The following is a 12,694-nucleotide window of genomic DNA, read 5'->3' as shown; positions in this document are numbered from 1 at the left end:
TTTGAGAACCCCATGATTTCTCATACTTAGTTTGTGAAATAGCGAGACATACATTGGCAAAAATAGTAACAATCGTCATGCATAAAGTAAAGGTGCTGATAAATATGAAGTTCTACATTGTTCAAGAGTTAAGAAAGTTACAAATAGTTGAAAGATAAGGCTAATCATCCCTCAATGGACCATTGACCATGGTTTTACCCGGGCCAAGTTGGGTGAAGCCCTGATGCTTGTTCAATTGTTGCCTCAAATCCAACAAGGTAGAATTAGGCAGCGTCTTGCTTGCACGCCTCAGTTTCTCTGGCCAGGTCTTCATCTTTCTAAACTTGCTTTCCTTTGAGTTTATCAACCTCGGCCAAGAGTCTTCCCCTTTCTACAGCAGCCTCTTGGGCTTGGTTTGCAGCCTCCTTGGTCTTCTCGGTCAAGTGTCCCTCAACTTCTTGTTGTGAATCTTTGGTATGCTGGAGCTGACTTTGCATAAGTTCTATCTCTTTGCGGAGCTCAAAGATCTCCTGGGCCTTCAAGTCCTCTTCGGCCTTCCACTCTTTCATTTTGGCAACAACCAAGCAGCTTCTGGCAAGGGCTTGGCCAAATTGTCTTATGCCTTCATGAACCAAGTGGTTTTTGTCGTGAGCCACAAGCCTTTCCTTTGGAGCGTCAAGACTTGGGTCCCACAGATTTCTTCCTTTGGAGCTCTCTGCTTCGCCCTCTTGGACAACCATCATATCTTGGGGTAGAGTTTGGCCTTCGGAGGGAGCACACCCATTCGAGTGAGAGTGCACTCTATTAGATTTTGCAAAGTTAGAAAAAATTTTGTTCCTAGGGGTATTTTAAAGTGTTTTCCTAAGAATTATAAGGTTCCTAATGTTCCTACTAACACTCATGGACTCAAATTTATAAGGGGACCAAATCTTACTCCTTCATCTTGTTTCTTGCAGGGTTCTTTGACAACAAACTAACACTTATGATACTTGGACTATGGCTGTTCTAAAGCACATGACAAAGAATAAATGCAAGTCTGTCAAATCTACTCCTTAAGCAAGAAGGTCATGAGAAATATGGGGACAACAACAAAGGTACTCTTGGGAATCGAGAAAAAATTGGGTTAAAGAAGAAGTGCTCTGGTGAAAACACATCTTACTCAGATTTTTAACAAGTAAAAAAAATTCATGACCCATGTAAAGTAAGTTGTATATTCTCATCCTATGCATGTGCCTCATATGACCAAATGAACATTTCAACATGTTTCTCTTGGTTAAACTTGTTGAGGTAGTCTCTGTTCAATGGTATGAATGTATTTAAGATTATTTGCTTTGAAAAACATTTTCTTGTTGTTTCATTAAAACAACCGATTGTTTTACATCTGAAAAAAGTTGTTTCTTTTCTTTCAAAACCCATTGTGGGTCAAATATGCATTTATTGTGCCTCTGAATTAGATAATAAAGGGATATATCTTCGTTTTCCTTGAAATTCAAAGCTTTTTATGAATGACAACCACATTGGTGGTCATGGGGTTGATGAATATTTGTAAATATGATTATATTTGGAGTCTTCACCTTACTTAGAGGTGGTGAATGCAAATGTATCTTTGAAACGTTTGGAAGATTTGCATGGATCATATTCATTAATGAAGTTGACAGCATTTTGGGTTAGTTTCGTACAACAAATCATGAGGGTTTGTTAAGCATGAAAACTAAATTCATGGCTTTGTGAGATGGTTTTACTACTGATCAGAATGCTCAAGTTCTGGTCCTTACTGCTACTAATCGTCTTTCTAAACTTGATGAAAGCAATACTTTGATGTCTTCCTCGAGCATTTGAAATTGATATTTCGGATCAAAGGGAAAGGGCTGAGATATTGAATGCTATCTAGAAGGGTGTATTGGACCAGAGCACTCAGAGCTCAACACTCGGTGGTCGGACCTCGGCACCTATCGCAAACAGGTCAGATCGGCTATTGGGTCAGAATAGCGGCCCATGTAATTGGGCCCTAGATGTATGTATAAGTCTATTTTTGTATAATTGAGGTAATCCTTCATGCATAAGGCCTAGGCGGCTGGTGAGGGGTAATTATGGACCTAGGGGTGCACTTAGTGCACATAAGGTCTAGCTTAAGTAAATACTTTCTTTTAGACCTAAGCCCATGTATGTTAGGGCGTGTAAGGGATAGGTTGCATGTATGATGAGAAGGAGCGTAACACCACGTTGGTGGTGCCTACGTAAACAGACTGAACCCCTGATGGTGGTACATGAGTTGGTACCTTGGTGATTATTCTATTATTATTTTATGCACTCCTTAGAGGAAATATTTCATTCTGTTGCAGCACCGTGAGAGTGTGCCCTTGAACATAATATTTTCCAGTTGAGACTAGATTCTCGTGATAGAAAGTTGTTGCAAGAGGTAAGCTATAAAAGGGGCTTGAGTCCCCAGGTTAAGGTATGCTATTTCTAAGACTGAAACTTACTACTTCTTGATTCTTATAAACCCTGTACTGACTTGATCGTCGGAGTGCAATCAACAAGTAGGCCCCCCTCTATTTCAACGGAGTCGCATTCCAACGCAACAAAGGGAAGAACAGTTTCCAGCAGAGACAGACGGAGCCAGAGCTTGTCATCAAGGTCAACCGGCAAGAACAAAGGGTGAGAGGACTGAAGAAAACATTGACTTTGAATGTATAACCTTCTTATGTGAAGATTACACTAGTTCGGATCTCTTTGACCTATGCAATAAAGCGACATTTTTCTTTCATTTAGAGAACTGTTGGATGAGGAAAAGAAAGGGGGAATAATTGTGGTTTCTTTGTTGTAATTTATGGGCTCTAAGGTGTGTTAATTCTGCTTTTGTCGTAGCTCTGATACATTACATATTTCTGCTGCAATTTTGATATGGTATCACAGATTTGTTGCTGCAATGGTGCTGCTACACACACTGGTTTTCTAGTTTTCTTATTAATAAATGAGTTGGATATTCTTGATTCTCAAATTCTTTCTTAATTATGTTTTTATCCATTTTTTTACTATATTTGTGATGAAAAATAGGGGGAGAATAATCTGCTTTTCAGTGTTGTGCTGCTACTACTACTATACTACTATTTTTTCTTTCTAGTGTATACTGCTGTTGATTGCTTTGATCCTGCAACTCCTTCACTGGTTTTCTCACTGATTTTAATGGTTTTCTTGCTAGAAACTATATGATGAAAATTGGTTCATTGGTGCTTTTTAAAACTGGGTATTATTGATATCTTGTACATGCAAAATTGTTGTTTTGCAGTTGCTTTCAAATTCAAACAAGACAACAGAAGCAAACCATGGATTTGTCTTCATCAAATAAGGGGAGATTGTTGAAGATAGGCTTTGATGTATCTGAATCCATGAAGATTGGTTGAAGGCCTTGTTGCTGCTTGTGTGTGTGGGTTTTGGGTAGTTTGAATTTGTAATCCATCCATAGAATTGATCCAAGGTTATTTGGTTTTTAATCCTTTTAAAAAAGATGTGTTTTCAAAGAGAAGTGTAAAATCAACCTATTGAATTGTTGTTTCAACCGGTTGTCTTATTACAACTGAAGATATTAAAGAACTTTGGACAAAGTACGAAAACAATTCTTCTTTAGAGGCCAATCTTTAGAACGGAGATGCCCTTGTTTGAGCCTGGATATTAAATAAAAAATAGGCATGGTCTTAGGTCATTGCGCATTTGACAGTATCACACGATTTACAATAAAAAAAATAGACATTGGGAGCAGAAAGGGTGATGTGATTCCACTAGCATAATATGAATGATTCTTGACATTCTTAGGAATCATCTTGAGTTGGATATGAGATAGGCACTTTATCATAGAATTGGATCAAGGTTCTATGAACAAGAACTCACCAAGACTAGTACCAAAACCCAAACTCATATGGAAGTTCCATGTATTGTCAAATTGAACCGATTAAAAGGGAACAAAAGGCAAGAATACCGAATAGAATTGCTGGAAAAATAAAAGCACCGAACCAAAAATAAAAAACAAAAGAAGAACAGCCAGCTGAAATTACAAATGCCGAACCAAAAAGGCAAGGAACACAAACTAAGATATGAACATGAAAAGAGAAGGAAGGAAGGAGAAGAGAAAGCTCATGAAGATGGAGGAATGGTTGGATGATCACACCACTTAGAGGATGCAAGCCGCCACTTGAGGTAACCATGGAACTCTCAAGATAAGACTAGTGAAGAAGGCACAAAGCTCTCCAATGCTCTCTCAAAAATTGAGTATAATTTCTCTAATCAAAATTCAAATCTGAATTGTACAAGCTAAGCACCTTTATTTATAGCCTAGAGGTGCTGAAAAATACGTGGGAAATTTCAAATAAAACTCATTTGAAATTCCCACCAAAAACAAGTCACATGGGAGGTGTGACCTTTTTTTACTATGACACCTCCTAAAAACTACACCTACACCACTCTCCTAAGTCACATGGACAATGTGACTTTATTTTACATTTTCACAACCCTTTATTTAATAACCACACCTCCTAAAACTATACAAGAGTATTTCAAAGCTTGGCCTTGCCCCTCATGGGATGGACTTGGGCTCTTTGGGCTTTGGCCTTCTTGGGCTTGGGCTTTGGGCTTGGGCCTCATCTTTATTTTATGTCTTCTTTTAATTTTGAGAAGACTAGAAGGAAGAACTTCAAATGTGAGGGTGGATGCCCTCTTCCTCCATTAATAAAAGCCTCCTTTATTTGATTCTCATCATACTCCTCGAGTTGGAGAGAATTCGTCCACGAATTCTGAATCCCTGCATATAACAAAGTCAGTTTAGTTTTGCAATTAAAAGTGGAAGAAAAATGTAAACATGACTTAGCATTTGTAAACAATGGGATTTCAGAAAAGGAGGTTCTATAAATCGACCATGTTGGAAAAATTTGTTTGGGAATGATGTGATGTTTTGGAAAAAGACCTCTTAAATGTGACAACCATTAGGAGGTATGAACAAATCATCCCTAACATTTTTTAACCAAGATGGTGGTGAAATAGGAACCTTGGGTAATGAAAAAGATAAGGAAGGAAAACACCTTGGAGGTGAAAGGATAAGACCCATGCCAATTTGGCCTTCTTTGTCTTTTTCATTTTTACTTGTGGTAGGTGGGTGAATTAAGTCTTGTTTGACCTTGTTTATCTTTAAGATTTGCTTTTGTGGACAATGAGAGCTATGTGCCCAAAACCTAAACATTTAAAACATTTGATATTTGAAGCTTTGGTAGGTGACTTAGGAGTAGAAGGATTTGTAGTAGAAACTTTTTTTGGAAACATGGTTTGTTTGGAAAAATTGGAAGGAGAATTTTGAGTAGAAATTTTGTTGACATCCTTCCTATAAGAGTTGTAGAAATCATCATCATGAGTATTTTTGAAAGTTTTGTTCAAAAGATATGATTCTACCTTGATGGCTTTGCGAAACACGCTCTTTAAAGAAGAATGTTCTTTTAATTCTACAAAGTCTCTAATATCTCTTTTCAAACCACGTACAAACCATTTAATCTTTGACTCTTCATTAGCATGCATATTCATTTTAGTCAAAGTTGTTTCAAAATCTTGAAAGTATTCATCTACCATCCTATGTCCTTGAGGAAGCCTTTGGAACTTCAACAAGTGTTCCTTCCTAGAAGGAGGAACAAACCTCGCGCACATACACTCTTTCAAAGCATTCCAAGAAACCACGGGAGGTTTCTTGCGATATATAATGTCCATTACAATTTTATGCCACCATTCTTTGGCATAGCCCAAAAAGGATAAAGAAACTAAACTAAGATTTTGGTCATCTTGGACCTTATACACATGAAAATAATGGTCAACCTTAGTCTCCCATTCTAAATACACATTAGGATCACTATCACCATTAAAACTAGGGACTTGTCCACAAGAAATGTTGAACACTTGGTGATATCTTTGGTCACGGTTATAGCTCTCTTCATGAGAATGATGGTGATGCTTCCTTCTTCTATGTTCCTCTTCACGGCCTATGTCATTTGAAGAACCTCTTGTTGAAGGTCTATGTGAATGATGCTCATCATGGATAGAGTGAGATGGCCTAGCTTGTTGCACCTCCATCTTTTGCAATTTCTCTTCCAAACGCATAATGGTGTGTTGAGCTTCATGCAATTCTCCAAGGACCGAAGCTTTGGAAGGAGAATGTTGTTTGTAAGATGCACCACTTGAATAGCCAGCCATTTGCAAATGAAAATAGCAAACACACAAAAACAGCAAACAAGTCAAGAAACAAAGTTAGCAAAAAAAAATGAATTTGGCACCCAAATTGCCGAAGTAAATTTGGCCAGAAAAAGAGGTCACTCTCAAAGAAATAATGCCCTTGCACCAATCTGATCTTGAGGTCTTGGAATCCTCAAATGAAATATGTCAAAGCAAGGCACACCAATCTCAAAGCCAACCACAACAAAACCAATGAAGCAATAAAGACAAACAAGAAAAAGTATAAGCAATGAAAGGCTAGAACAAAAGGAATACTAGATGTTTGACAAACTCAAAGATTAATGAACAAAAGACAGGCAAGAAAAAAAAAAGGAACTCAATGAGAAAGTAGGCACACAAAAGAATACTTAAAGAAAAGCACTAGAGTAGATGAAGAAAACAAAAATTAGCTACTAGAAAATATTTTTTATGCAAACTGTGCTTGATGTTCACTGATTTAACTGGAACGATATAAAGCGAACTGGATTATGAAATTTAAACCACATAAACTTCAAGATCTTAGCTCAAAAATGGCACTGGAATTACGCAAAAACAGTAAGCCAATTAATTGAGATAAATTTTTCAAAATCGCTGCCAGATTACCGTATTTTTTTCGGCAGAATTGTACACTTTTTGTATTTTATTTATCATTTTTTGTGTACATGGAATTTTTTAGTACTTCTTTTTTCTACTCTTTTCTAACACTTTAAAGAACACAAATCCAGAATTTCAGAATTTTCCAGTGAGTAAATAAATTGCAATAAGGAAAAACAGTAAGCACGTTTTCAGAAAACAGAGGAATCCTAATAGGAATGAAAAACAAAATTATGAACTAGCAAAGACATAATGGAAAATGATGTATAGGAACTTGTATAGGTCTAGAATACAAGCATGAACTCAAACTAAAACAGAAAATGCAGATCAAGTATCAAACTCAGAAAATTATATGACACTAAAGCAAGAAACAACAAATTCAATAAAAGTACTACAAGAAGTGATGACAATTATGGAAAAACAAGACTAAGACAAAACTTGTCTGAATTCAAAAAGGAAAATACTCAAACATATGATAGGCAATATAAAGAAAACAACAATAAAACTCAAATAATCCTAAAAACAGAACCGTAAATTGCAAGAAATTAAAGAGCTCTTGAAATTAAAGTGCAACACAACTCAAAAATTAAACAAGAACACACCTAAACTCTTGATACCACATGATGTGATTCCACTAGCAAAGAAGAGATGATTCTTTGACATTCTATGGACTCAACTTGAGTTGGAGATAGCTTAGGCACTTATAATAGAATTGGATCAAGGTTCTATGTTTCAAGAACTCACCAAGACTTGCACCAAACACCAAACTCATATGGAGGAGCCATCTATTGTCAATTGAACCGAATAAATTGTGTAAAAATGCAAAGGCACCGATTAAAATGATCAAGAACAGAAATGCACTGAACAATTAAGCTAGAATTGAAGAAGAATCAACTAAGAACAACCAATGAACTAAGAACCGAAGCAAAACTGGAAAATAGGCTGAAATGCCGAACCAAAAAGGAAGCTAAACATGTTTTTAGGAATTGCATATGCATATGGAGATGAAAGAAAGAAGAACTTATGGAGATGGATGCTTTGGTTTGATGATCACGCCACTTAGAGGATGAAGACTCCAAGATGAGTGAGCTAGTGCCGCCACTTGAGAGAACCAAATGCACTCAAGATAAGACAAGGTGAAGGAGAAGCAAGCTCTCACAAATTCTCTCTCAAATTGAGTAGAGTTTCTCTATTACTAATTTCCAATCTGAATTGTACAAGCTAAGCACCTTTATTTATAGCCTAGAGGTGCTAAAAAATAGGTGGGAAATTTCAAATAAAGCTCATTTGAAATTCCCACAAAAAACAAGTCACATGGGAGGTGTGACCTTTTTTTACTATGACACCTCCCAAAAACTACACCTACACCACTCTCCTAAGTCACATGGACAATGTGACTTTATTTTACATTTTCACACTCCTTTATTTAATAACCACACCTCCTAAAACTATACAAGAGTATTTCAAAGCTTGGCTTTGCCCCTCATGGGATGGACTTGGGCTCTTTGGGCTTTGGCCTTCTTGGGCTTGGGCTTTGGGCTTGGGCCTCATCTTTATTTTATGTCTTCTTTTAACTTTGAGAAGACTAGAAGGAAGAACTTCAAATGTGAGGGTGGATGTCCTCTTCCTCCATTAATAAAAGCCTCCTTTATTTGATTCTCATCAAAGGGTGATTGATCAATTTTACCTGAATGACATATCCTTTATATCAAACCATAACAAACTATTATGGCATCAGATGAAAGGCTCAAAAGTGACTAATATTGAAGTAGGATATAATTTAATGACAGAAATGAAAGTGATAACTATGGCACTATACCTTATTACAACTTGTGCTTTATTACTAGAGTATTTTATTATTTCATTTAGGCTTGATGGTTAATTTGTATGGAAAATTAATTTAATACAGCCAAATATTTGATGGTTTCTTCATCACAAATGGCATACAGTAAATGTTGCTTTAGTTCACTTCAATGGTTTATAATTTCAACTAGTTTGGATAACTGGTCGAAGGTTCTTAGTTACTTGTTTGCTACTAGGAAAATGGCTTATCAGGAAAAAAAATTCTATATTCCATTTTCCCTCCTCCACTCCACTTGGCATCGAATCTACGTTAACAAATCTGGGGTTATTTCAGTACACCATAATTGTGCACAATCTCATTTTCTTCAATTTGAACACCCATGTCTGAATAAAGCAAGGAATAGGTTACAGGACAAAGTTAGTTTGAAAGTTATAGTGTTCTGTTTTTCTGTTTAGTTTGACAGTTACAGTATTCTGTTTTTCTATTTTCCTGTTAGTAGAAAGCTGTATAGATAACTATATAAGGCTGTTATGAGAAGAGAAAAACATAGAAAAAACTTCAATTGTAATTCTTGAATTCTTCCTCTTAACTCAATACAAATTGTAATCCATTCTCCCATTCGAATTTCATTCGTTTCCTAAATTCTTCGGTAACTTAAGCTCCTAGAATTAACTACATGAGAATAGGATGTGGAAGTGCATGATGGCCATATTTTGGAAACATAAAAATAATCGCTTCTTTAGGAATGCAAAAATTGATGCTAAGAAAGTGTTTAGCCTAGCAAAAATCAGAGTTTGGGCATGGATTACAAACAAAAACCCAAAAACAAAATTCTCTTTTTTTTGGGGATTGATGTTTTTGTACTGTTACGCTTACAAATATTGCCTCGGTAATCATAAGTATGGTTGTTGGAATCTAAATTAGAGATACTAAGGTGGAGAAACTAAAACATGTGCACTTCCTTATCATTTAACAGGGGCACATTTTATTATATCGGGGCCTAGGATTGCTCTTTCTGTATAAAACATAGGTGGCAAAATCAGGTGGCGTATAGGTCTAAGTGAGCAACACCTGAAAATAAGTTTATTCTCATATCTTGATGGTTTTAGTCAGTGTAGTCTGGGAAAGGAGAAGGAACACTGTAGGAAACTGAGACTTAACCTGTGAGGGAGCGAAAAGGTGCATCTATATTTTTCTATGGGACTGATTTCTTAACTTCTGTAGGTTTTATCATAAAGCATATCAAAAGAAGTAGTGTGGTCATACTCATATGCAGTACATAGATTCTATCATAAGGAAAAGAACAATGGTTGATGAGACAAGTTTTAGTAGAATTGGAGGACAACGTTGGAGATTTTGACTATGTAGCTACTAGTCTGCAAGAGGTTTGTAGAGTCCATGAAACAATATGGTAACCATGTCTGATACAAAACGGTAGAATCACATCAACCAGAATGGACAGCCACTTCAATTGTGAAAGTAAATGTAGGGATGACATTTTAAGGAGAGCTTTGTGTGCACCAGTGATATGAAGTGCGGTGTGCACTGCAATACATATCTTTTCATGTTATGCTTTCATGGATTGTAGCCATAATTGTGTAAATAGTTTTGGTTTGGTTTTAATGGATTTGGAACAATTTATCTGTATATATGGGTTGACCAAGGAGCCATTGCATGTCTATGCCAGAAAACGTTCTATTGTTGATCTGATCTGAGGGCGTTGATAACAGCTATTAAATTAAAGACAATAAAGAATGTAATCGCTCCCAGAACCCATGTTAAATAATTTTTCCTGTTTTGAATTGTTATGCTCTGTAGAATTTCACCTCAGAAATGCTCCGTAGTAGCATTTAGATTGCATTTCAATCTTATTTTGGTCAGGTTTTTGGTTCCTTATAAAAAAATGTTAGTTTTCACGCGATGATATTAGTTTCTCTGCAAGTCGTGCATTAAATACAATCATGTTTTAAATTGCTTTCCATAGGGCTGTAATATTAATGGTGCAGAGCTACTTGCTTTTGCGACCAATTACAATATGAATTTCAATTACACAAATTATAGAAACGTAACCAATAAAGGAAATGTAACAATAACATCATTATATTTTTCCTTTTATGAAAAACAAAACAACAAAAAATTCATGTTTCAATCTTTTGTTCTAACTAAATGCCAATGTCGGAAAAGGTGTGAACTTGCTAAAAACTTTCTCTTGCATGGAAATACAGTTACAAGACATCAATTACGGACTGAATATTTAAAGTTACAAGAATTATCAAGTGGAAAATTAAAAGAAAAATGTAATACTACATAGCAAATTAAGCAACTGGGTATGAAGCATCCATGGCAATGCCACATAGGCCTTCTTTGGCATCTATGCCTCGTTCCATTCTTATGTATCCTTCTTCACCCCATTGTGTGCTCCAAGAATTTTTCACTATCCAATACTCAGTACCATTATCGGTGATTCCATAGCCAACTGCTGTAACACCATGGTCTAGTTGAGTTCCACATTGTCCAGTGAAAACCCCACTTGAGTAAAATTGAAAAGCAGATCCTCCAGCATCAATGCTAACTGACACAGGTTGGTTTGCAACTGCTTTCTGTAGTGCTTCCTCACTATTTGGAGGTACTGTTTCATACCCTTTTATTTGAGCTTCCGGAGAAGCCTCTTTCTTTGTGTCACAAGTTTCATTAACTCCAGTGTAGGGGTAGTTTACCTCACTGGTGATTCCACCATTTTTTATAATGAATTCGAAACCATCTTCCATGAGACCTCCATCACATCCTTGATCCACACTGTCACAATCCACTAACTCTTGCTCTGACAGGGAAACTAGCTTACCTGTAGTTATTTGGTAGATACCTTCTGTTGCAGCAACTGTTGAGAATGCCCAGCAGCTACCTGGTTTTGAAACAAAGCTTAATACATGCAATTGTTAAAGATAAAATAACACAACTTTAACAGTATCACTTATATTGTAGGGTTTGGTTTTTGCTACTACCACAACGGCCTTGGTCCTTGATTGGAGTAACGGCTCCATTTTCCCTCCAATCAACTGCTGTAGGAATACGAGTAACGTTTTCATACTTAAATGGTGTTTGTGCTGTGATTCTCAACTCATGCGATCCCTTGTATCCAGTATGGGAAGCAATAAATTCTTCATTGGTTTGGTCAGCTAGGTGATTGATGCCAAGCTTGTAAGGTTTGTTGCCAGCAGTATTGAAAAATTCAATGAATTGAACATTGTCCTTGAATATGAGGAAACGTTTTTGCTTCTCTGCAGCATCCTTGTATGTTCTACCATATTGTTTCATCCACTGCTCATGTCTTTGGGATATAGATGCCTCATGGATGTTGCGGGACATTACTTGGGAAGAACAAATTGAGAGAAGGAGAAGTAGAGCTAAAACATGCTGGTTTTTCCCAATGGAAGTCATGTTTTTGTAACAATCACTCTTGATATTGATCGTATGCAGAAAAGGTCTAATGAGTTTTGTGTTTAGAAAAATGTTAAGTGATATGCCGTGAAGGCAATGTTTCAAATGGTATATATATATATATATATATATATATATATATATATATATATATATATATATATATATCAGTTGTCTCTTAAAGAATATTGTTTTTAATCAGAATCAAATTGAAGTTGTTTTCTAATGGATGAAACCCCTATTATGTATGTCGCCTTCTTGTAGCATTTAGATCTCTTATGCGTTAGGAGACGAAAGAGAGCCAACAAAAAGTGGAATTTTGTTCCAAATATACGAGAAGATCACAAATTGATGTTTGACACCATCTATGTAGGAAAAAATTTTCATAATAAGAAAAGAAAAACAGATCAGAAAAAGGAATGAAAGATAGGTGATAATTTGAAGTTATGTATGGAATAGAGAGATGTCTTGCCTCACTCATGAAAAATCAAAGAAGTTTACTAATTTTGTATGTTAGTGCAGATGCTATTAGACAACAAGAATTGTGTTGTATTTGATGAATATTTTTTTTTATATCAACTTAGTATATTAGATGCCACATTTTGAACTATTGGACTACTAGTGTGATGCAAGTAA

The 12,694-nt window shown here is 36.1% G+C and overlaps 2 protein-coding genes across 2 annotated transcripts; both read right to left on the bottom strand.

Moving 5' to 3' along the window:
* Positions 1 to 317: 317 nt before the first annotated feature.
* On the bottom strand, positions 318 to 719 carry LOC137838716 (uncharacterized). The gene has a single exon (XM_068647947.1). It carries the CDS (start codon positions 717 to 719, stop codon positions 318 to 320), a length of 402 nt encoding a protein of 133 aa, XP_068504048.1.
* A 10,216-nt stretch (positions 720 to 10,935) lies between these two features.
* Positions 10,936 to 12,058, bottom strand: LOC137824926 (senescence-specific cysteine protease SAG39-like). Its single transcript, XM_068630604.1, has 2 exons — positions 11,623 to 12,058; positions 10,936 to 11,522 (listed from the first exon to the last, which is right to left on the bottom strand). The coding sequence occupies exons 1-2, from the start codon at positions 12,056 to 12,058 to the stop codon at positions 10,936 to 10,938; spliced, it is 1,023 nt and encodes a 340-aa protein (XP_068486705.1).
* Positions 12,059 to 12,694: the final 636 nt, after the last annotated feature.

The sequence above is a fragment of the Phaseolus vulgaris genome, chromosome 11 (genome assembly GCF_000499845.2).
Source record: "Phaseolus vulgaris cultivar G19833 chromosome 11, P. vulgaris v2.0, whole genome shotgun sequence".
NCBI lineage: Eukaryota > Viridiplantae > Streptophyta > Magnoliopsida > Fabales > Fabaceae > Phaseolus > Phaseolus vulgaris.
Note: the sequence above shows the minus strand (reverse complement) of the source record. Positions and strands in the feature narration are given on the sequence as shown.